Genomic DNA, 24,136 nt, shown 5'->3' with positions numbered 1-24,136 from the left:
TTTTATAATTATTATAATTTCTTAATTCTTTTTTTAAAAAACGACCCCACCCCCTGTCATCTTCTTCACAACATCCCACCCTCACCCCATCCCACCCCACCCCACGTCTTCATCGTTTCAACCCCACCCCCACCCCCGCGTCTTCACATGAAAAAATTTCTTTTAATCATCCATAATTATTCTCATTTCTTGAAAAATTTCAACAAAATTTACTTTTTTTTCATCCACTAGTATCACCATTTCTTGAAATTTTTTACAATAAAGATCACTTTTTTTCTCCATTAATATCACCATTTCTAGACCCTCTTTTGAATTTTTGAAGTAGATTCAAACAAAAAAAAATTTGTGTGTATTTTTTACTTCACGGAGAACCAAAGTTCACTTTAATGGAGAAGAAGAGGAACGTCGGGGTGGTGGTGGTGGGGGGGGGGGTATTTTTTATTTTCACTTTTTAAATTTTTTTGTAATTTCTTTTTAATAATTAGTTTTTTATTTTTAAAATAATTTTATAGTTATTTTTTAATAATTTGGATTCTCAATACCATTTTTTATTTTCATTTAAAAAAATTATTATTTCTTTTTAATAATCAGATTTTTATTTTTATTTTTTAAATAATTTTATAATTATTTTTTAATAATTTGAATCCTCAATACAATTTTTTATTTTTATATATTTTAAATTATATATATTTTTTTAATAATCAGTTTTTTATTTTTATTTTTTAAAGAATTTTATGCTTATTTTTTAATAATTTGGATCCTCAATTCCATTTTTTATTTTTATTTTTTAAAAAAATTTTATAATTTCATTTTTATTTTTCAAATAATTTTATAGTTATTTTTTAATAATTTGTTTTTTGTTAATTTTATCAAAAAAATTTAATAATCAGTTTTTTATTTTTATTTTAAAATAATTTTATAATTAATTTTTAATAGTTATTGAACCCACAATGGTACGTATCAGCTTTTAATTAGCTTTTTTTGTCATATCATTGTGTGTGTGCAACACACATTTTGAGTTTTTAGGTGATTGTAAAGAAAAAGTCCAATTAATTCAAAATTCGAGAATTTTAGGAGCCTAAAAGGTACAAATTTTAATTAATGAATTTAAATGAATTTTCATAACAAGTTTGAGGGGATATCAATGGGTTTGCCCCTTCGTGATTTTTATCTTATCCAAAGCAGTGGTGACGATAGTAAACTCTAAACGTGTCAAGCAATGACGAAAAACAATACATGTGTGGCGAAAGCTAAGCCGTTAGAGCGAATTTACTGTCAGAGAAAGACCAACGTGTGAAGCTACGAGAAACTTAAAGACTTTAGACGAGGACCAACAATATACATGTCCATTCAAACCTACCACCTAATCTTCTTTAGTCCTCTATATATGTCCACTCCTAAACTGTTCTACGCTTCCAACTATAAATTGAATGATTGAACAATCAATAAGTATGCTTAACGCATTCAAATCATTTACCAGAGCACAACCACTTGCTGTTTTCTCACATCCTTCGGCCTACCGCATTTGTTCCAATTCTTCTCAGGTCAAAATCAAATTGCGAACTATTTTGACAGAATCAGGGGAAAAGGACGATATCAAAATGGACCAGACCAAGAATCCTGGAACCGAAACCAAACCTAAGTAAGTGTTACTTATTTGGTTATTGATTTAATTAATTTTGTTCATTTATCTGTTAGTAGAGGTTCTAACGCAAATCGGTTCAATTGATAAATACTTTTATATATAAAGTATAAAATATGTTGAGTTTTTCTCTCACGTTGATATGGAATGGGTGTTGGGAGTATTTGTTTTTCCTAGATAATTTTTGACAATCTCTGACCTTTGCAAATTGACCTATGTCTAAATTTTTTTCTTTTGTCATTTGATATTAGAACCAAATCCATAACCTAATATTGGGCATTAATCTTATATTGTAAACACTTCAATGTTTAGTCTACTATATACCCACATCGATGAGTGATGAATTGATTATTTATTTTCGTACATGCTTTTGGGCAATCTTTATGTCATGAATTAGCTCTCATGGTTGACTTATGGGTTGAATTAAGTAGTCGGGTCATTTTTCATTAGAAGTATTTATTAAGTTATTAGGCGTTATATGAAAATTCTTAATCCGACTTTTATGGTTTGTAACAATAACGTCCTCTATATATGTTGGGTTAAAGGGACGACGCAATGTCCAGCTTTGGAGGAGGATATGTAACTAGGTCAGATGAAGAAGGTTTTGGAGGGATCTATGGAGGAAAACAAGAGGAGGAAGAAAAGATCGACCATGGAAATTACCCTGGTAAAAATCTACACTGATCACTTCATGATATATATATATACACACACATACACATCCTTTAAGTTAATAAATTGTTCCTTTTTCACCTTGATTTCCTCTTCTCTAGTCTTTTAACACCAAGTTGACTAGATGATTCATATATGTGTTTGATACGTGTAGAATATGATAACAAACAAGGAAGTGAAGTGAAGGAGACGGAGAAGGCTCGTAACCAGCTCACCGCAGCTTGAACAAAAATAAAAGGCTTCCCCTTATTGGTGACTTGACATGACGAGTCAACTTTTTTATGTTTTAATTTTTAGTGTAAATTATGTTGAGGTAGTGCTTCATGCAGGGTGGATTCAAAATTTCTAGTGAGGGTTTAGTAGTATATATACGGACTAATTGAAGAGGTTTAATTTTTATTATTTATACATAAATTTTTTTTTTATCATATAAAAATAGTATAAATTTTTGACGGAGGAAGTTCGGATGAACCTCTGGACCTACCCAACTCATGGAATAAAATTTTCAAAATTTCGTCCGAATTTATAAATTTCGTTGGAATAAAATTTTCAAAATTTCGTCCGAAAATTTCGGCAGAAGTTCGGATGAACCTCTGGACCTAAATAAATCATGGAATAAAATTTTCAAAATTTCGTGTTTAATCTGGTAAGGCATTTTAGTTGACGATTTCTTCACTAAAGATCTTTCTTGTTTCGTTCAATGCTGTACGAGTTAATAGCTAGTATATGTAGTGTCGATACTATCTCCTTACATCGAACAATTGCGTTTTCCGGTCACATATATAAAAAATTGGCCACTGTCATGGAGTTTAATTAACATGTAGAACTCCAGTTATAAGTAGAGCTTTTGTAATTCAAAAATAGCCAATTGACATGATCTCAAATTCCTTCCCGTACCAAAAAGTTTTATCTATGCAATTTGAAATTCTAAGACGAATGGCTATATTTGTTAATTCCTGAATTTTATTTGGAGCAACTTTGACTAACGCCCACATATTTGGAAAATAAACGTTAACATATCATCTTAGCCTATCATATTTACACAAATTTTCAGTAATTATAAAAATTTTAATTATTTATGAGTCTTTGTTAAATGTATTCAGAAGCTAATTATGTTTTGATAAATTTAAAATCGAAAAAATATATGTAAAGTTAATTATGTCTCTTTACAAGAAAAAAATATATTTTTATTGAATGTATAATATATCTCGATAGATTTTAAAAAAAATATATTAAGAGATAATTATAGATATTTACAAAAGAAAAATATATCTTTCTTGATTATATTAAGAGCTAGTTATATATTTCAAAAATCTAAAATCAAAATCTTTAGTAATTATACATAGTTTGTCTTTTCTATAATTACTAGAGGGCCCAACATTATAAATATTTTATAGCATTAAAATTTAATATTAATGAGATATAAATATAGATGTACATTGATTTTATTAAATATTATTAATTTTGATATATAAATAATTTATAATAATTAATTAGAGGTAATATATAAATCATGGAGCAATTAAAGGTAATATAGTAAATGACGAAGCAGTGGTCGAAATCAAATGATTTATAATAATTAATTAGGGGTAATATAGTAAAAAAATATTATTAATTTTAATATATAAATGATTTATAATAATTAATTATGGGTAATATAGTAAATTATTATGAAGCACTTAACGGTAATATAGGCAGGCATATCATATATTTTAAATTAAATATTATTAATTTTTTAATAAATAAATGATTTATAATAATTAATTAGGGATGATATAGTAAAATCACGATTAAAGCAATTGAAACAAACGTCATAAATTTCTAGTTTTTAATTAAATATATTAATTTAATATATAAATGACTTATAATAATTATTAGGGATAAAATAGTAAATCACGGAGCAATTAGGGATAATATAGTAAATGACGAAGCACTGGTCGAAACCAGTGTAGGCAAACATGTTATTTATTTTTTTAATTAAATATTATTAATTTTTTAATACAGAAGTGACTTATAATGATTATTTAGGGATGATGTAGTAAAATCAAGATTAAAGCAGCTGAAACAAACGTCATAAATATTTATTTTTAATTAAATATTCTTAATTCTAATATATAAATGATTGATAATAATTAATTAGGGATAATATAATAAAAAATATTATTAATTATAATATATAAATGATTTATAATAATTAATTAGGGATAATATAGTAAATTACGGAGCAATTAAGGATAATATAGTAAATGATAGGGGGTAATATAGTAATTTAACTTTGCGACTAAAATATTATTAATTTTTTAATATATAAATGACTTATAATAATTAATTAGGGATGATATAGTAAAATTACGATCAAAGCAGTTGAAACAAACGTTATAAATATCTATTTTTTAAATTAAATATTATTAATTTTCTGTAAATAACTTATAATAATTAATTAGAGATAATATAATAAAAAATATTATTAATTTTAATGTATAAATAATTTATAATAATTAATTAAAAATAATATAATAAATTACGAAACAATTAAAATGTAATATAATAACTAATGGGATAAAAAAGAAAATCCTGGAAGAGCCGGTCGCAAGCCGCTCTTCTATATAATAGATAATAGAAAAGAAAAGAAAAGCTCGAATTTATTTTGTGCCCTTATATTTTGTCTTGGGCTTTGTATAATTGGGCCTTGTTGTTGCGGCGTTGTTAGAAGAGTAGGCCTACATTCACGGCTTTTATGGGTTTAGGTGGTCTGCGCTTGGATTTGCAAGCGGTTAAGCCCCCAATACGGAGAGGAACACGTCGATTTCGCCACTTGTCACACAATAAATGGTCAATTGTCTTAACCGCCAATGAAACATGTTGTGTTTATCTCCTAGGATTCTGTCCGCCGCCACGCAAGTAGGTCGGTTCACCATCTTATCTTATATATAGCCTTCAGTTCCTCTGGTAAGTATCATGGAACATGGATTTCTTTTGCTTATTATTGGGAAAAACGGAGTCCTTATCCTCTTTCGTCTATATATGCAGGAAAGATTGGCTCAAATGGCTAGGGTGCAGATAACTTGAAATTGTTCGCGTTGTTGGTTGGATTTATCTATTGTAATTAGCTGTCTGTTGAAGATGTATTCAGAAGTGGAGAGCATTGTTCGTAGGAATTGATGTGATGTAATAGGGACATAAAAAGGCCTAATATCAGGGGGTCTATGTCCCGTTTAAATTACTCTGTTACTGCTCGGGCCTTTGCCATGTCGGGTGCGCTTGCATGGCAGGTTCCTATCTTTAATAAAAAGTGGATTTTCGGGTTTTGAGGGGGGGAGATAGCACGGGATTTTTTTTACCCCGGGATCTCTCCCCTCTTGTGGTGTGTGTGTGTTTTATGCTTTTCTGATTCTTGTTTGCACGTTACGCTCTGCTTATATGTGCTTAAGTCGATCGTCACATGAACAATCTTTCAACGGGCATCCTTAATCGGCCACCGACATCAGGTACACAGGATAGTTGGCATTTTTCTGGTTGAACTCTGCTGCAACTAATTATAATGAGCGTAAGACAGCAAAAAAATAAAATAAAATGGAGATTGCTAGTTTTATTGATCGTTCTAAATATATGTTGTAACGAGGGCAACTTAATTTGGGTTAACACATGGTTGATAGTTTGTGCAGTGAAGAGCCCTAGAAGATTGATAGTTTGTGCCATAGAAGATGAATTAATGCGTCCTCACAAGTTCAGGACATGAATTCCATCAGTGGTAACAACTCCAAATCTAATAACCCAAATAGCATCTTTTTCTGTAAAACATGCTGGGGACAAAATACGAGTAGCATCCTCGCGGACCTCAGGTATGCACTATAAGCTCGTAATTATGATTCATAAGGAACAATCATGTGCAAAACAAAAGCCTTGGTCCTTTAACAATGTTTTCAACTTTTGACAAAACTAAATTATGGTCTACATATGCTTCGATCTATGAATCCGGATACGAGTTCTATTGCAGCAGATGTTTGGTCGATAGTGTCTCTATATGAGTGATGCGTTGCTCTTGGTTATCATATAAAGTTGCGACTATAAGAAGCTAGGCAATTTGCGACGAAGATTTTCGAATTTTTAGTTTAAGGGGAACTCTAAATTTGAAGACCAACCAAAATCGCTTTGCGTACTGAAGTGCTGGGATATTGTTTGTTCAACTTAAAAAAACAAACAGCTTCATCTGAAAAAAACTTTGGCGCTAGTATATTATTTTGAGTGGGTAATAGGGCAGAACAATTCAACTATGGTGATTCTTCTGCATCTCTAGCGGAACCAACTCTGGCATTTATGGGGTGGCACGAAACTGATGGGATAACTTCTCATCTAAGGATTGAAGGATTATGTAACTAAAGTCGAATTAGTTTGCGATTGATGTATTCTGCCATATGCCTGATGATGCTTTCAGATGTTGTATGATGCTCTGGGTAACTTTTTATGGTTATGACCACATCTTTGTATAGGCCTTGAATCTTGATTGATTCTAGGCCAAGGTGTTTCATTTGGTGTCCACTGGTAACAAATGGTTTGCAGATCCACTGTCATGTAGACTTGAGCGTAAGTAGAAGTCGAAGGTCGCTTTTTCGTGTAGCAAAGTTTTGGCATTCTCTTTTGTGCTGGACCTTCTAAAGGAGAACTGCTGGTATGCGAAAGCATGAATGTCTGTCGGGTCAGGTTGTTCAAGCCATGCAAAGTGCTCATTTGATCGAGTTTGGTACAAGGTCAGGTCGTTCCAGCTCTGTTTAAGCTACCCACATTGTTCGTTCGATCGAGTTTCGTACATGGTATATATATCTTGAAATTGAGGATTCGATGGCGAAGACCATTTGTACACTTTTCGGGTGTATGCTTGTGCATCTGTTGCCATTAGATGGTTTTCTCGTCGTCTTCGCTGGTCAAACTACAAACATCCAGTTGTGGGAGTGTTCTGCATGTACTTCTATGCAAAATGAATTTTTATTCAAAATGTTCTTGTAATTTGAGTTTTGGTGAATGTCTTGAAGTTTAGAATTTGGTCCCCGTTGTAAACTTTTCAGGTATAAGTTAATTGGAGTTTGTATCTGTCACCGTTGATCTGGCTTTCTCCTTTTCTTTGTATGTTAAATTTATAAGCATCCGGTTGAGACATTTAGGTATCTTTCTATTCATGTAATTTCAGTTTTGGTACACGATGTATATTCTTGAATCTTAAAATTTGAGTGCGAAAACCTTTTGTTTACTTTTCAGGGTTATGCTTCTGTGTGTCTTGCCATTGAGAGCTAGTTCTCTTTTCTTCTCTGGTAAATTTGTGGACTTTAGTCATGAGACGTTAGTACCTTTCTTTAGTGGTGGACCCAGTAATTCAAGGTTGTGGGTGCTTAAAAAAATTTATCACATCTTTAAGCTACTGCATCCAATCATATGTTTGTTTTCTGAGTGTTTTTTAATAAATTATATCATTTATTCTGTGTTTTTTATATAATTATACTTAATTTATGTAGAGTTTAGTGGGTGTCGGAGTATTCCAAAATTACGCATGGGTTTGCCCCTGCCTTTCTTGATACAAAGTTATCTGCAGTTTCAAGTGAATGTTCTGGATGCACTTTTCAGCACCGTGACATATATCAGAGAATCAAGGCAGAATCTCGGGAGTTATCAGAGATTTGAGAGAGAAGTGTGAGAATATATATCGGAAAGATCAAAATGACTCCGTGAGATTGGTTGTGTTGGCCGAATTTCTATAGATTTAGTATCATGGTAAATGGTTTAAATTGGGGAGGTAAGGGTAAGAATATTAATTCACTTCAATAAGTTTCAGTGAGTTTATTGAAAATAGGATTCAGGATTTCGACCAAACAGTCTGGCTTGGAACCGATCACTAATCTCATCCATGGAGAGGAGGTTAAGATTCAAGACCACATTTCAGCAGTATTACCTCCAATTAGGAGTGTCTCTTGAGATTATATATTGCACAGATGAGAAAGATCATTGGTCGTTCAGGGTGTTTATTTAAAAAGTTCTCACTGGAATCAAGTATTGATAATTTAAACTTAAAAGTTCAAGTTGTGTTTGATAATATTTTTATAATAAATATTTAAATTTAAATATATATTTTTTGAACACGAATCAAGTATTGATAATTTAAACTTAAAAGTTCAAGTTGTGTTTGATAATATTTTTATAATAAATATTTAAATTTAAATATATATTTTTTGAACACGAACCATATATTATTCAAAGGAAGTTATTTTACAAAAGAAAATTAGGACAAATTATAAAAAAGATGAAAATACGATACTGGGTGTTTTTCAAAGTTCAAATACTATTAACGTTTTAGTAAATAATATTATTTTTCATTTTTTAAAAGAAAAAGGTGTAGGGCCTTGTCCATAAATCTCAAAAACGAAAGGGAGGTGATCTACAAGATCCTTGAGGGAAGTTGAAGGAGTAGGGGCACTCGTGCATCATCTCTCTCGAGGTGTCACTGCAGTTGCACATTTAGGATTTTATATATCATAGATTAGTGTAAAGCTTTGCGTATTTTTTCGTAGAGAATCAAGCCTGTACAAATTTGTTTGTTCCTCTTAGTGTGTGCATATCAAAACTTGGTTTGTAATGTTTGGCACGGGATAAATATGATAAAGATTCGTCTCAATGGGCAGCATTGTGTTAATTATCTTTTTATTGACATAGGCACAATGTTTCTATGCTGACTTGTGTCTGTGTTGTTTCTTTTATGAAGACCCGTTATTTGTGTTGTGACTGAAATTGAAATTAAAAAAAAATGTTTTATACTACATGGAATCAAGTAGGGAAGTGCTGCGTTTCCTAGGAATATATATATATTTATAATATATGGATCCTCCAGTCGTACCAAAAGGGAGGAGGAGAGGAGGGGAGAGAATTAACTAGTCAAATCAAGTTTACTTGACCCCCTGAGTATTAAATTCATTACCTAAATTTGGAAGCTTCTAAATGCCACCTATATCACAAGGAACTACTAATTGCACCTGTTCTAGAAGGGCAAGATGTTTGAAAGATAAACTGAAATTTTGGGTTGAATCATGCAACATTTCTTGGTCAGCAGTTTGTTTTTACCGTCAGTGTGTTTGTTAGGCCTACCCAAATTTGTACACATTTGTTTTGAAAGGTAACAAAGTTGGGTATTATTGCATAATGGTGTCCAAAAGAGAAGACTTCAAGCGTGTGAAAATTCCATTGTTCGGCTGTTCCCACTTTTATCAATGTTACAGTGAATGATCACCAACTTGGCGTGATTTCTCCACAACTAGGAGTGGGGTTATCTACTTTTACTTGCTATTACTACAAGAACCAATTGCTATTATTTGTGCATAGAGAAGGATCCAGGGAATCACATGCCTCTGTCTATATGCCCATCTCTTTTAGGAAAGCTTAAGTCCAAATCTTTCTGCATCTTCCTAATTATCTCCCAAGAAAGGTAAAAGGTTACCATTTCGTTCTTGAAGTCATTCTCATCTCTTCTTTTTTTTTTTTTTTTTTGCTTTTTCCCAGTTGGCCTGATCTGGCTTACGTTACCTGAAGCCTAAATTTAAGATGAGTGTTTGTCTTAATGATGAAGCAGAGTCACTTGTAACAACTAAAAAGAAACCATGTTTCGTGGAAAGCAGTCTCAGACGAATCAGGCTGATGATCCTGCTAGCCGTGATGCAAAGGTGACAGTTTGATCAAGTTTTATTCTCACAAAATATCCACATATTGTTAAGTGGAAATACCCCACAACTGCTGCTTATAGAGAATTAACTAGACTGACCACTGGTCTAACACTAGGCAAATGCTCTACTCACACAGAATTGTCAGGACTATTGAACTCACTAAGTTAGTGATGAGTACTTGTGAACTAGTTTTCTTTGCCAAACCAGGTTAACGAGTTAAGGGCAGCTCTTGGACCTCTATCTGGGCGAAGCTTAAAGTTCTGTACTGATGCGTGTCTGAGGCGATACTTAGAAGCTCGAAATTGGAACCTTGACAAGGCAAAGAAAATGCTCAAAGAGACACTCAAGTGGAGATCCACCTATAAGCCTGAAGAAATTCGTTGGGTGATTGTTCTTTGACCTTTTCCATCTCTATACTCTAGACTAAATTTGTACTCTCAAGTTAATCGCCCAAAATATGCAAGGTCGCAGTTAGCCATCTAAAAGTCAATACTTTCATCCTCATTGTAGATCATAATGTTGATTTATTGAAGGTTTGAACTTTTCTTGGTCACTTTCTATTAGAACACCAGAAAGTGTTAGATAGTTGTTAGAATACTGGTGAATTTTAATTTATTGTTATCATTAGTGCAAATCATACTGCAGCTTAGAGGTTAGATATGGTTGGTATCGCACAAGTGTTACTAGAGCAACTTTATATGTATGTCACTCGGTGTAATGTTGGAAGATCGATGATTCTAAATTAATGATCTCGCAATTTATCAGCATGAAGTGGCACATGAAGGTGAAACTGGCAAAGTTTCTAAGGCCAATTTTCATGACCGACTTGGCAGGACCGTACTTATAATGAGGCCTGGGAGACAGGTTAGTCTTGTTTTCTTTGCCTTTAATTAAAATCCTATCCATATATTTCAAGTTATCAGTATCCAAATTGTTGTGTTTCATGGATGACAGAACACAGCATCTCCAGAAGGTAACATTCGTCATCTAGTCTATCTGATGGAGAATGCTAGCCTTAACCTGCCGGAAGGCGAAGAACAAATGTCTTGGTTGATTGACTTCAATGGGTGGTCATTAAACACCAACATTTCCATTAAAACTGCAAGAGATATTATCTACATTTTGCAGAATCACTATCCAGAGAGGCTTGCTTTAGTTGTTCTTTATAGTCCAGCTAGATTTTTCGAGGCATTTTGGAAGGTAAAACTCTTCCTTGAGCACTTTAAACAAGGACTCCTTTATTTTTTTTATAAACTTGATCAATCACAAATTTCTTTGTTCTTGTGCAGGTAGTGAAATATTTTATTGATGTGAAAACATCTGAGAAGATCAAGTTTGTGTATCCGAATAACAAAGATAGTATGGAGTTGATGAAGACTTTTTTCGATACTGAGAATCTTCCAAGTGAGTTTGGGGGAAAAGCCACATTGAATTACGATCATGAAGAATTTTCCAGATTGATGGCTCTAGAAGATGTTAAGACTGCTAAGTTTTGGGGCTTTGACAATGTGGCCTCCCATAATAACGATGATGTACACTCTAAAGCAAAGGTGATGCCTGCGCCAATGAGTGTTGCATCAGCTAGAAACTAAGGAGTCGTTTGGTAGAGTGTATTGGAATGTTAATGCATGCATTAGTTTAATGTATTAGTAGTACCTTGTTTGATATACTTTTTTACCCTATATATAACTAATGCAAGCATTAGTTTCTAGCTGATGCAAATTAGTTATACACAAGCGAGTTCAGAAGTTTAAAAGGACTAGACAGTGAAATTTGTGCATTGACAATCTTATTCTTATAGCACTTTCTTATGTTACATTATCAAAAAAATGCACTATTGCTTTATCAATGTTAATTCTCTTGCTTGAACAGTAAACATATGCTCACTAATGGGGTCTAGAGAGTGTAGTATGTATACAAATTTAACCTCTATTTCTGTGTGGCAGAAGGATTGTTTTCGAAAGACTAGTTCTTGCAAGTACTTGCTTCGACAGACACGAACAAAATTCGAAGCATGTAGCAAGAAAATATGACGATAAAATAGCAATACACAACAACAGACCCAATGTATTTCCACCTAGTGGGGCATACCGCTACCTCCGAAGAAGTAGAGAGAGAGGCAAAATAGCAATACACAAAGCTAACAAAGCAACATGTAATTAACAATGAGATGCCTATACTACTAACAAGGAGAAGCGTAGAGGAGGTTATGCCCCTGTCTCTCTCACACAAAGTGCGACAACACTCAGTTACCTACTAATCTTCTAGTGTAATTCTTATCTCCACTCTTTCATATAGTACAGGGTTATATTATGTCTAATCACTTCTCCCCAGGTTCTCTCCAGCTTGCCTCTACCTCTCCCAACTCTTGTTAGAGATAGCCTCTTACACCTCATTGGCATATTCACGCACCTCTTCACATTCTCGAAGTATCACACTTATTTTGTCTGATATGGGGATCACTCTCTCACCTTGCCGTGCATAATTTGATAGGTCAAATTATAGAAAAGCCAGAAACAGTAACTTCTCCGAAAAAGTGTCCAAATCATTTTCTTTTCTGGCAAAACCAATTTCAAGTACCCATTATTGTATTCAGAGAACTTAAGTCGAAGAACAAACTAAAATGCAAGGTTTTATAATACCAAAAGACCCACCTTCTGAAAAGAAATTAAACTATGGACAAATTAATTACATCATAACACGAGTTGGGATAGGAAATATATAGCTTCAAAAAAGTTCGGAATTTATATTTTTTTTAATTAAATTATTTTGCCCCATGGCAGTGGTGCTTGCAAATTTGTACCAAGCAAATCTTATTTTCTATCTACGCGCCACTACGCGGAAAAAAGAACTGCTTAGACGTCCCCGCCTTAAAAACCACTCATTTTCTTTTGCTTCTTCAGTATATATATATATATATATATCTCCAAACTCCAAAGCTAATCGTTGCACAGGTGACAAAGAGGAGCCACGGCCACACAAATGGCTCCCAAGAACTTGTCCTTCAAGGTTTGTGTTTTCACCTACTGACGAACTGCGCTCATTTTTTTTAGTATATCTTAAGCAATGCTTTGTTCTTATTACAAAGTTAATGTTTTGAATATACTGAATGTAGAAATGAATTACTAATGGTTGCATATGTTGAAAGATAATCCTGGGTTCGTCCTCCATGGCACGTCGCAAAATTCTAGCTGACATGGGTTTTGAATTTACAGTTATGGTACGTACCGTCCAATCTTATTTTCTAGCCAGTAGGTTTTGGACCTGGGCTGGCTAGGTTTTCTTCTCCGCGAAAAATGGTATCTTTTCTGGTTAATTTTGACTTATATTCAAATTATTTTTGTGGACTAGAGTGCAGACATTGATGAGAAGAGCATTAGGAAGGATAACGCAGAGGAATTAGTGGTAGCTCTAGCAGAGGCAAAGGTATACTAATACTACCTCTTTTATATTACGTATTGAATTTCAACTCTTGCATCTTTAGTCTAAGTAAAGGAAACAGCGGTTATTATGTGCGTCTTTTGCAATTTTCCTGAAGACATTTTTCATGTTGGTATATAGAAGTTCGCCAAAACTAATAGTTTAGCTAGAATTAGATTGGTACTTTGATCAAGTTTATTTTATCCGAGTCTCTTGAAACAATGATCTTTGTAGTGTATGCGGCAGGATATTGTTATCGCAGTTATGTGAGGAGTTCTGTTGATAATTGTGTTGCATATGATATAAAAAAGTCATTGGATGAGATTTTACAATTGAGCATTCTGTTGGCATCTTTTTTTCCCCAACTATCCAATTATTCTGCTCATCAGTGAATTGTGTTATAGGGACTATCTATAAATGGGTACTTCTCTTCTCTTGATATTTGACTGATCGAATAGTTTGTTCTCACTATAATCAACTCATTTCCTTTCCTTACGTTCCCATGACACTCTAGTGTGCCTTATAAATTAAGACAGGAGGGAGTAATATACAATACAGTGATATGAGTTCCAGCTCTTCAAGAGAAAATCTTATGACTTGGTCTATTCTTCTTAGGCAGATGCTATTATGTCGAGGCTCAAAACAACTGATCATTTGGAGGAAAGTGCTCATCCCACTCTGTTAATCACTGCAGACACAGTATGTTTACTTCTCCCCATTGGAATATTTCAAGTGTTATTGCCTTGTTAAAGTCATGTAGTTCAATACTAAGACATTCAGAGTTATTTCTCTGATTGAGAGGGCTCATCAGAAACCATTTAATGCCTTTTTTTCATTTATTGCAACATTAGTTGGAGATATAGGCATATTTAGCTATAATTGAAAAATAAAAGTACAAAATTTTAGCTACTAACTTTGCATAGAGAAGTCTGGAGAAAGTGTTGAAATTAGCTTGATGTAAGTTCATTCGTTAGACAAATACTGCTAACAGCTGGCCTACATTGTAATGGCATATTAGCTTGACACCTATTGTGTCGTTAACTCATTTTCTAGTCTTTTGTTTTGCTCTCAAGATTCATTTGAAATTTGACACTCCAGACTTGCTCGATGATTTGACAATCTTAATTAAATAGCATATTGCAAAAATTAGAGTGCTTGAGCCTTCAAATTCATCTAAGGTAGTGGTATGGACTGCGTATACTTTACCCCCAGACCCCACTTTGTGGGAATATACTGGGTATGTTGTTGTTGTTGTAGAGTGCTTGAGCCTTCTAATGATTTTTCTCTTGGATGAAGACTAGATCTTTTTGGCTATATCTTACCTACATCTATTGGTATCGAGGTGGCGGTGTACGATGGGATTATTAGAGAAAAGCCATCAAGTAAGGAAGAAGCGCGCCATTTCATTAAAAGTATGTTTATATTTATGGTTGACAGTTTCATCTAGCATCTCAACTGGTCAGATTGCTCTCTTTCTTTACTGGCATCGTTAATATGTTATTACAAAAATTGCAGGCTATTCTGGTGGTCAAGCCACGGTAGTGGGATCTGTTGTAGTGACCAACCTCACAAAGGGGATAAGAAAAGGAGCTTGGGAAAGGTCAGAGGTATATCTTTTACTCCATTTAAAGTAATTCCTACATTCTGGAGACTATTGAAATAAAACCATGCATTTGTATAGTACATTCTTGCTTGAGTTGATATATATCAATGTGACATAGGCTTAACTGCATCTGATGCATAAGTGTATGTGATATGCAAGTGAGGATTAAGGATATGTGCCATTTTGGAGATATGTCAGGAATCTAATTGTAGATATTTGAATAAATGCATGCTTAACCCAGCCAGTGACTTTGAGCTTATTGAACCCCATCTGGATAAAAAAAATTTCTCTAGAAACTAGAATTATTCTGCAGTTATATCCATCGTGTGAGAGACTTTAAATAGAAGAGACCGCACATTCTTTGATAAACTAGACTGCAGCAAGGAAGAGCTAAATTGGCTGAATTTACCAAGTTTCCTTGTGCCAATATAAACAACTATAGTTTACAAGTGGAATTCTAGTGGAGCGATTGCATTGCAGTTTCTATTTTGTGAATTGTGACATCAATTCATCCTTGAAATTTACTGCTAGGTCTTTGAGTATTGGGATCATTACAATACATGAATTACGAGGTGTCTGGCTATAACATTGATGCCAGAAATTTCCAGTAATTGCTGTGTCTATTGTAGATTTATAGCTAGTTCAAATAGCATAGCATTTCCCAGCTGGCAACTGTATGTTGCATAGGGGTTCGTTCATCAATCTATGAGTGGAAAGAGACCTAAACCTGACTTCTTTACCTAAACAGACAAGCACAAGTTTGAGTCGCTAATGAAGAGAAACTATGAATAGATTGAATTCTATTCATCACCCATGAACATTTCCTAATAGTAATATCAGTATGAAAGCATAAATCTCCTCTAGGATTTGCATAGAGAATTGTATCTGCTATCACCTCACTATCAGGATCTTTGAACCATCTTAATGTTGTTGAGTACGATCAGAATGGTTGTTGTTACAGTTGTACTTCTCAACCACTATCAAACTGGGCGTGCAAAAATTCATTGTTTCGGACAACGAAGGCTGGAATACTGAATGTTGATGCAAACTGGTGTATTGCTGCTTTTTGTGAAGCCAGAAAGAGAGTTAATGTTGATGGAATCTGGTTTATTACAGCCCATTAAGATTACTCTCTCCACCCATGAATTTGCTTCCCTACTCTTCCTTTTACTGAACTTTCCAGTATGTAAGGATGCCCAGAATACTTCTTTCTTTCATCTGCTTATTGGAATACCAATACAATCGCCTCATAGCTCCCGGATTATCAGTTAGATAGTTTTACCTTCTACAAGCCCTCCTTTTTTGAGAGTTATGTATTGGTTCTTTCTTGATGGTGTGATGCAACATGATTTCGCTCGAAAACCCTCTTTTTGACTTACCTATGGTGCAATTGTGTAATGTGGAGTATTACACAATGAACAACTGTGATTGTTTGACATGGAGCATTCTGTTCTGCTGCTTAATTGCAGGTATATTTCCATGACATACCTGATGAGGTGATTGATAGCCTGGTAAGTATGACAGCGTCCTTACATAAGGAACGTTCTTTACCCGCAACATTAATTATTAGCGCAATTGTGTAGATTGAGGAGGGAATAATACTTAATGTTGCTGGTGGGTTAATGCTTGAACATCCACTGACGTTGCCCTTCGTTGACACTCTGGTTCGTATCTCTCCCCCACCCCCTATCTTTGCTGCTTGGAACTGCTTGTCACTGATCTTTGTTTATACCGTTACTTCCCAATACTTTGCAGATTGGAACTGCTGACAGTGTCATGGGACTCCCAAGAAGTCTCACTGAAAAGCTTATTCAAGAAGCACTCTAGCTACTGGAATTATTCCACAAATGAATATCGTTGTGATCACATCTCTTAAAATTCACTCTTTGCACTTGATTCTATATTACTCTCGCTAGATTTTTGAGTTTATGAAGTTGTCTTTCTGAACTGAAGATTTCGAAACATGCCAAAGGAAAGCAAGTATTGGCTTCCATCCAGATTTCGGCATTTATTCTTTTTTGCAAATATCAATGAATGGAAGACATTTACCTGGTAAACATATGTTTATCGCTTTAATACTCTACTATTAAGATTAAATTGTTTAATTTGACGTCAATATCATGTGCGTGATTATTTACCCTATGTCACTTCACTTCCTCTAAAGAATATATAGCCTTTAAAATAGCAAATCTTTAATACCAAGACATCGCTATACACTAAATCATTGTCCTTATACCTATATTACTGGTTACTGTTTAATTAAAAGCATGCCACACACTCTTGTACTCATTCGACGTTGGAAAATGATTCAATAAGATTAAATATTTCATGAAGAAGCAATTTTTTTTGAAAGATACCCTCTTTCCACGGAATGTACCTTTGTATTTGTATCATAAAAGTTTGTTTAGATGAAATTACCTATCAGCTTTTGTTTATTTTTGGATTTTGAAATATATTTTCTCCAAGAATCTTCATCAAAATGGAAAATGACTTTATTTTGTTGAAAGAAGTCGAAAGTTATATCTCTTTTTAAGTAACCAAACTTTGATCTCATAGACTTTCTAAAAAATTAAAAGAATTATTACCTGGTAACTTGTTTCAATCATTACTTACACATTGTTAAAACCTTTACTACTCAAAACATCACTCTGGACGCTATCCTTATAAGCTATAGTTTATTCTCCCTCGTCCATCAAAATGTGTACCCCTTTCCTTTCGGTCCGTCCTAGCAAGAACGTCATGATATTATAAATAGTACTATGTTGTTTACAGTCATACAAATATCTAAGTATATTATTTTAGATCAAAAGTTTCAAAATTTTTCTTTTTTCTTAAATATCGTGTTAAGTCAAATGGTGTCACATAGAATGAGAAGGAGGGAGTACTACTTGTACAATTACTATTTATATTAACCAAACAAGTGGAAACAATGTGCAACGGTTAAAATTAGTTACCTATCTTGACCCCAACTACACAAAGCAATTAATTTACGTTTGACAATCTCTTCATTATTCTTCTCCCCACAAACATTCATCTGCTTTATTTTCTAAGTGGGCTTTTGATATCATAGGCCCAGTTATTCTTTCCAAATAGTGTAGGCCCAAATAGTTTCATTTTGTTAATGCTCGCGGATCTCCACTGGCCGGCGAACTGCGGATCCTCCGGTGGACTTTAGGTTATCTGCGGTACCGTCAGAGCAAGCCTGGTATGCTATCCTTCTCATAAGTTTCTCCTTTTTCGAATTTCACTCTTTTCTTGAGTTTTTATCTTTTATTATGCAGACAACCTTTTGCTGAAGATTGTCATACATATGAGTGTTCGATGAAATTCCTCTATGAATGCATTTTAGTGTGATGTTTCTGAAATGAGAGTGTTATTTTCGACATGGAAATCCATTCTCGGTTGGCTCCTTTTCTAGTTTTCTGGCGAATGTAATTGGTTTTTTGAAATATTTCTTCATTTTGTAGTATTCAGTTGACAATTTCTAACTATTTTGGTGAGTGTTAATGGTTGCTCTGTAGAGAAGTCTTCAGGAGATTATCATATGCCTGAAAGCTGCTCGATGAAATTCCATAATGGATTTATTTGAATGTTATGCTTCTGAATTGAATGTGTGGTATAACATCCTAACTAGTAGTAATTGGATAAGTTCTTGCTCCACTCATCAACTCATCACTACGCCTGGGGAAAGCGGTGAAAGTTATTTTTTTCATACTTCTAATAAGTTTGCCAAAGCCAAAATACATATTGAGAATCAGCTTAATCTACCTAAAGATCATTTTTGCATCTTGAGAAGGTTTAGGAATGGTTGTCGTTGCTCATCTTTTGAGTTTTTTAATTAACTGAAGGAGTTAATTTTCAGATTACGTATCTGCATCCGAGGAATCCTCTGCTTGTTCCCACTTTCTTCAACCCTACTCCTTGAAAATAAACTCCCCTTTTCTTTGGATTAAATAGGAAAATCACTTTAGTTGCCTTCCATTCCTCAACATTTTTCCTTTGTAAGCAGAGACTGATCACATTTTCGGCCGCAAAGTGTCATTGCATTTCCTACACAACTGTTGTAGTTGTTTTGACCTAGTATTAGTCACAAACATAATGTTGATGCCCTAAATATCTAATTAATACTTGGGATGCTCGTCTCCCAAAGTGGAAGAAGAACTGTTCTGTTGTATTACTAGGTCTTTTTCTTGTTTGGCCTACTGATATAGCTTTTGTAATGTGATCTCCTATTTCAGCTGATTGATTGAAGTCATCCAATGGAAGCTAAATTCTTCCGCTTTCTCAAGATTGTTGGAGTCGGTTTCAAGGCTAGAGCAGAATCTGAAGGTCGTCTCTTGTACCTTAAGCTGGGTTACAGCCATGAGGTTGAACTGACCGTGCCCCCTGCCGTTCGTGTCTTCTGCTTCAAACCGAATGTGGTTTGCTGCACTGGGATTGACAAGTATAGGGTACATCAGTTTGCTGCTTCTGTAAGGAGTTGTAAGCCTCCTGAAGTTTACAAAGGCAAAGGCATTATGTACATTGATGAAGTGATTAAAAAGAAGCAGGGAAAGAAATCAAAATGAGAACCTTTATTCGTGGTTCTTTCTTGGACTTGAGGGGTTTTTGTTCTTTGTATGATGCTAGACAATTTCCTTATGTAATTTTTTCTCGTACTGCTTGAGTACTTTAAAAAGTTGAGAGTGGTTGAAGGTCTTCTACCGTAGTCACAGAAGTTGCTAAACATTTCAATGACTATTTCTGTATCGGCTTTTTCATCCTTTCAAATACTATTAGATAAGCGACGGATGGCATTGATGAAATGTTGGGGTTTTTGATTTACTGCTCTGAGAAAAGAATTGCTTCTTGGAACCTTAGCGTATGATCTTGGGTTTCCGGAATAGTTCAAATATGATGTTTAGAGTACTATTCTGATTGATTTTTTTTTTTAATTTCCCATTCAGTATCCGGTGCCCGCATTGGAGCCCTGACTAATGCGGATTGCGCGTTGCAGGGCCCATTAAGGTGGCAGCACTCCCAACAGAGTTTTCTCCATATCCAGGATTAAATCATCGACCTCTGGTTAAGGGTACAACAGCCCCATATGTTGGTACTATGGACTATAATGTGTATTTGTGCTCGGTTATATTGAATCGCAGACAGTGCTCTGCTTCTATAATCTTGTGCTCCCGGGATACAAAGTAATGTACATAAGTATAAAGCTTATGCTGTACGAAAGCACCCATTTTTTCCAAGTTCTCATAAAGTAGTACTCCTTCTATTCCAAAATAATTGAATTGTTGGAGGTATGATACACCCCGCAAGAATTTTTTTTAGGATATAAATTATAAGTTACTTTCCACTATTACTTTTTTAATTGTTCTTAAATTACTCTTTTAGGAAATGCGAAGTACTTAAAACATGTTTTTGAAGAATGAACAATTACTTTATTTTGGACATTAAAAAATAGTTCAACAATTTATTTATTTTAGAAGAAAGAGAGTAGTTTGTTAAGGCAAAATACATGGATAGACATACACTTTTCTCTAAGAAAGTGAGAAGTCATAATTTACTGTATCTTTTTTTTTTTTCCTAATCAGTTGAGGGTAAAGTTTTCAACATTAAGATTGAATTTTTGTGAAAAAACTCAACATACAAAATTGATGGCGGGATGTGTAAAAATAGAAAAAATAATTGTTTTCCGATGAAGTAGATGGTGGTTTGAAGTTGGTTCCGTCGGCAGCTCGTCGAAAAACGAGGTAGAGGCTATTGTGGATGTTTTGGTGGTGGTTTAGTGGTGTTGGGGGTGGTTGGTTGTGTTGGGATGGATTTTTCGGCGAAATTTTTGTCGAAAAATTAAGACATCAACATTGCAATTTGGACACTAACACTGCAATTCTTGATGCTATCATAGAGCTTAATTTCTTAAAAGCAAGGGATTTCTTTCTTCCTCTAATGATTGTTCGGTGTTGTTTTGGTGGAAAATGGAATTGTGTGATTTGTGCTTAATTGACACGTTTTGTGAATGATAAAAGAATTCAATTGGTATATGACTTAATTGAGGTGTAAATACGGAAAAAATAAAAAAGTTCAAGGCCTGCCTTTTGTTAATGTGATGAGAAATCATCCCAGCATACAAAAATCTTACAATCATGCATGGGCGGAGCCACCTTTAGCGAAGGGTGGTCAGATGCACACCCTTCGCTAGAAAATTATGTGGTGAATATATAGAGGTTAAATATTAACCATCATGAGTGTATATTTAATTTTGCACACTCTTAACGTAGTTGAGAATAAAATGTGCACGCCCTTCATCAAATTCCTGGCTCCGCAACTGCATTCATGCACTGGTATACGAGTATCTTGAAGGCTGAAGCTAAATATGATGTTTTTCTATAGGAAAAGAGAAACTGTTGGCAGGTTGCCAAGATCTTATCTTATTAATAAGTTCAATAACTAGAATCGTTGTGCTAGAAGCAAAGATACATTTAAGACAAAACTTGTCTTAAAATAAATTATACAAGAGAGAACACTTCTATTTCATCTCCATTGGTGACAACTTGTAACGACACATCGGACAACTTGGATTTTTAAGAAGCCAAGTTTCAATGCAGCCAAAATGGAAATTGTGGTTGCAAGGTATGTTGTATGCTTCTGAACCAGGTGAGTAGCTATCCATGCATATCGGACACTTGTTCTTCAATTCGTTTTCTGAAAGATGTACTCTCCGTACATATTGCATTATTGACCTTACTGCAGGCAGTGACATGAATTCCCTCCTAGCTCCCTCAGTTAAAGATTGTGTTAGTACCATTTCGTAACTCTCATCGAAACCCATACTCCAATGAGTTGTCTCCCTCACAATTTTTTCTACGCAACATGGTAGCCGCTGAAATTCTTCATACAACGATGATCCGTGTCCCAATCCCTTGATTTCATTACGAACTTTTCCCCAAAGCATTTCTTCAATGTTTTCATAATATTTTGCAATAATTCTCGCATTGGTACGTTCAAATTCTTGAGGATATACATACTCAACATGTTTAACAAATATGAGACCCACGCAAACTGTATCATCATCTTGAAAAGGAGGTGTAACGTTCTGCAGCGCACGAGCAAACTCCAAGATTTGTTGGATCAGGTCATCTTTGTTCTCCAAAATTCTGTCAGCACCATTCCACTTAACATTTTCTAATGGATAAGGAAAATCAGATGCTGAAAGCTCTCTGTCAACAATATCCCATGATAATGACTTGTATTTATAACAGCACCTATTCTCAAAGTGGCACTCTTGGACAATGTTGTCACCACAAGTGTGAACATGCTTGGCAAGTAGACTAATCTCCATGTTAAAATTATTACCTGAAATGGCTGGACCAGGAGGGCTTCTTTTAGCATTACAAATTTGTGGGAACACATATATTTCACTGGCAGTGTATGCCTCCATTTGATGAAATTAATCAAATTAGCTCAAATGCTGGTAATGAAAACTGAGTTTCCTTAGGGTTGATTTTCAGTTTTTGTGTAGGATTATGATTTGATAGTCTTTCTTTTATACTTGTCCTTTTCGTTTTCGGATTCATATTACCAAAAATACTTGTCAACTAAACTACCAAATATGGTACTCTATTTATTACAATGACAGCCTACAGGTTGATATACTCTATATTTTGGCAGGTTTCATTTACTCAATTTACTTAAAAGTAAAAGATCCATCTAGATTCATTAATGTTAATATTTGTTAATAATAATTAGATCATATAGATAGATAATTTACCAAAAAAGAAAAATCAGGTATGACTTAGGTCAGTTAGTTTAAGTAAAATAAAATTCATCTTGAATTATTATAAGTAAAAAATTGAAAAGTGACATAAGTAAAAAATTAAACTAGGTAAGTGACATGTCATCGATTGACTCCAACACCTAGATCGCAAGTCTAGACCCAATTGGTACTTGATATTAGGCCTAAAATCTAGAATACTTTTGAATCTTATGATCTTAAATCAAAGATATGTCAATATAAAAAATCTAGAATTGTCTTGTTTATTAGACTATTTCTAATGATTGATTTCTTGTAGACTAAGATGTGTATTTGTTCTCTGTTAAATTGAATTGCAGACTGCTCTGCTTCTTTAATCTTGTATGTCAAATTTCATCCAAAGTGATATACATAAGTATAATGTCATACTTGTGCATTGTGCATACAAGTATCATGAAGCTAAATATGACGTTTTTCCATAGGAAAAGAGAGTGTTGGAAGGTGCCAAGATTCTATTAATAAATTCAATAACTAGATCTGTTTTGCCATAAGAAAAGATGAATTTTTGACACAACTTATCTTAAAATACATTTGACTAGAAAGAGGTCACTTCTATTTCGACTCCATTGGTGGCAACTTGTAACGACACATAGGACAATTTGTGTTTTTAAGAAGCCAAGTCTTGATGCAATCATATTGGAAACTGTGGCTGCAAGGCATGTTGTATGGTTCTGAACCAGGTGAGTAACTCTCCTTGCATATCACGCAATCGTCCGTCGATTCGTCTTCTGGAAGATTATTTATTTTCTGTAAACACTGCATTATTGATCTTATTGCAGGTAGTGACATGAATTCTCTCCTAGCTCGCTCAGTTAAAGTCTGTACTAGTTCCCTTTCATAATTCTCATCAAAGTAGATCCTCCAAAAATCTATTTTGTTCCTCACACCATCTTTTATATAACCTTCTAAGGCTTCAATCCATTGTAAGTTTTCATACAAAGATGGTTCGTGTAATTGTCCCAAATCCTTGATTACTTCATAAGTATCTCTCCAAACTATTACTCCAATCTCATCATATTGTTTTTTAACAATTCCGGCTTTGGTAAGTTCAAATTCTTGAGGAGATGCACAAACTTTCTGAACAATTATCAGGCTCACATAAGCTGTATCATCATGTTGCAAAGGAGGTGTAACGTTCTGTATGGTACGAGCAAACTCCAAAATTTGTTTGATTAAATCATCTTTGTTCTCCAAAATTTTCTCAAGACCATCCCACTTAACCCTTTCTAATAGACAAGGAAAATTAGTTTCCGAAAGCAGTACTGTGTTAACAATATCCCATGATAATGAATTGTACT

At 34.1% G+C, this 24,136-nt stretch overlaps 4 protein-coding genes and 1 long non-coding RNA gene across 9 annotated transcripts; all 5 read left to right on the top strand.

Annotated features, from left to right (window-relative positions):
• The first annotated feature begins 1,326 nt into the window (after positions 1-1,326).
• On the top strand, positions 1,327-2,707 carry LOC107859957. The gene is made up of 3 exons (XM_016705127.2): positions 1,327-1,642; positions 2,188-2,309; positions 2,469-2,707. The coding sequence occupies exons 1-3, from the start codon at positions 1,431-1,433 to the stop codon at positions 2,537-2,539; spliced, it is 405 nt and encodes a 134-aa protein (XP_016560613.1). The 5' UTR covers positions 1,327-1,430; the 3' UTR covers positions 2,540-2,707.
• Positions 2,708-4,816: 2,109 nt separating this feature from the next.
• Positions 4,817-7,567, top strand: LOC107859958. Of its 2 annotated transcripts, none has more exons than XR_007052464.1 (2): positions 4,817-5,219; positions 5,345-7,567. It is a non-coding gene; the product is annotated as an uncharacterized LOC107859958 (long non-coding RNA). The 2 variants fall into 2 exon arrangements; XR_001671457.2 differs by having other exon boundaries at positions 4,817-5,263.
• Positions 7,568-9,397: 1,830 nt separating this feature from the next.
• Positions 9,398-11,863, top strand: LOC107859959 (phosphatidylinositol transfer protein 3). The gene is made up of 6 exons (XM_016705128.2): positions 9,398-9,779; positions 9,924-10,014; positions 10,222-10,398; positions 10,780-10,878; positions 10,969-11,214; positions 11,304-11,863. The coding sequence occupies exons 2-6, from the start codon at positions 9,952-9,954 to the stop codon at positions 11,604-11,606; spliced, it is 888 nt and encodes a 295-aa protein (XP_016560614.1). The 5' UTR covers positions 9,398-9,779; positions 9,924-9,951; the 3' UTR covers positions 11,607-11,863.
• A 956-nt stretch (positions 11,864-12,819) lies between these two features.
• LOC107859960 (7-methyl-GTP pyrophosphatase) lies at positions 12,820-19,842 on the top strand. 4 transcript variants are annotated; one of them, XM_047407224.1, is made up of 12 exons: positions 12,820-13,023; positions 13,163-13,234; positions 13,366-13,440; positions 14,050-14,133; positions 14,777-14,846; positions 14,950-15,041; positions 16,507-16,548; positions 16,621-16,701; positions 16,793-17,089; positions 18,108-18,242; positions 18,319-18,438; positions 19,276-19,842. In XM_047407224.1, the coding sequence occupies exons 1-9, from the start codon at positions 12,997-12,999 to the stop codon at positions 16,862-16,864; spliced, it is 615 nt and encodes a 204-aa protein (XP_047263180.1). In that variant the 5' UTR covers positions 12,820-12,996; the 3' UTR covers positions 16,865-17,089; positions 18,108-18,242; positions 18,319-18,438; positions 19,276-19,842. The 4 variants fall into 4 exon arrangements, with proteins under 4 accessions (XP_047263180.1, XP_047263182.1, XP_047263181.1 ...); XM_047407226.1 differs by lacking the exon at positions 18,319-18,438 and having other exon boundaries at positions 18,136-18,242; XM_047407225.1 differs by lacking the exon at positions 18,319-18,438.
• Positions 19,297-19,842, top strand: LOC107859961 (60S ribosomal protein L6, mitochondrial). The gene has a single exon (XM_047407227.1). The coding sequence runs from the start codon at positions 19,297-19,299 to the stop codon at positions 19,603-19,605; it is 309 nt and encodes a 102-aa protein (XP_047263183.1). The 3' UTR covers positions 19,606-19,842.
• Positions 19,843-24,136: the final 4,294 nt, after the last annotated feature.

This window comes from Capsicum annuum, chromosome 2 (genome assembly GCF_002878395.1).
Source record: "Capsicum annuum cultivar UCD-10X-F1 chromosome 2, UCD10Xv1.1, whole genome shotgun sequence".
NCBI classification, from domain to species: domain Eukaryota; kingdom Viridiplantae; phylum Streptophyta; class Magnoliopsida; order Solanales; family Solanaceae; genus Capsicum; species Capsicum annuum.
This window is presented reverse-complemented; position numbering and strand designations above follow the sequence as displayed.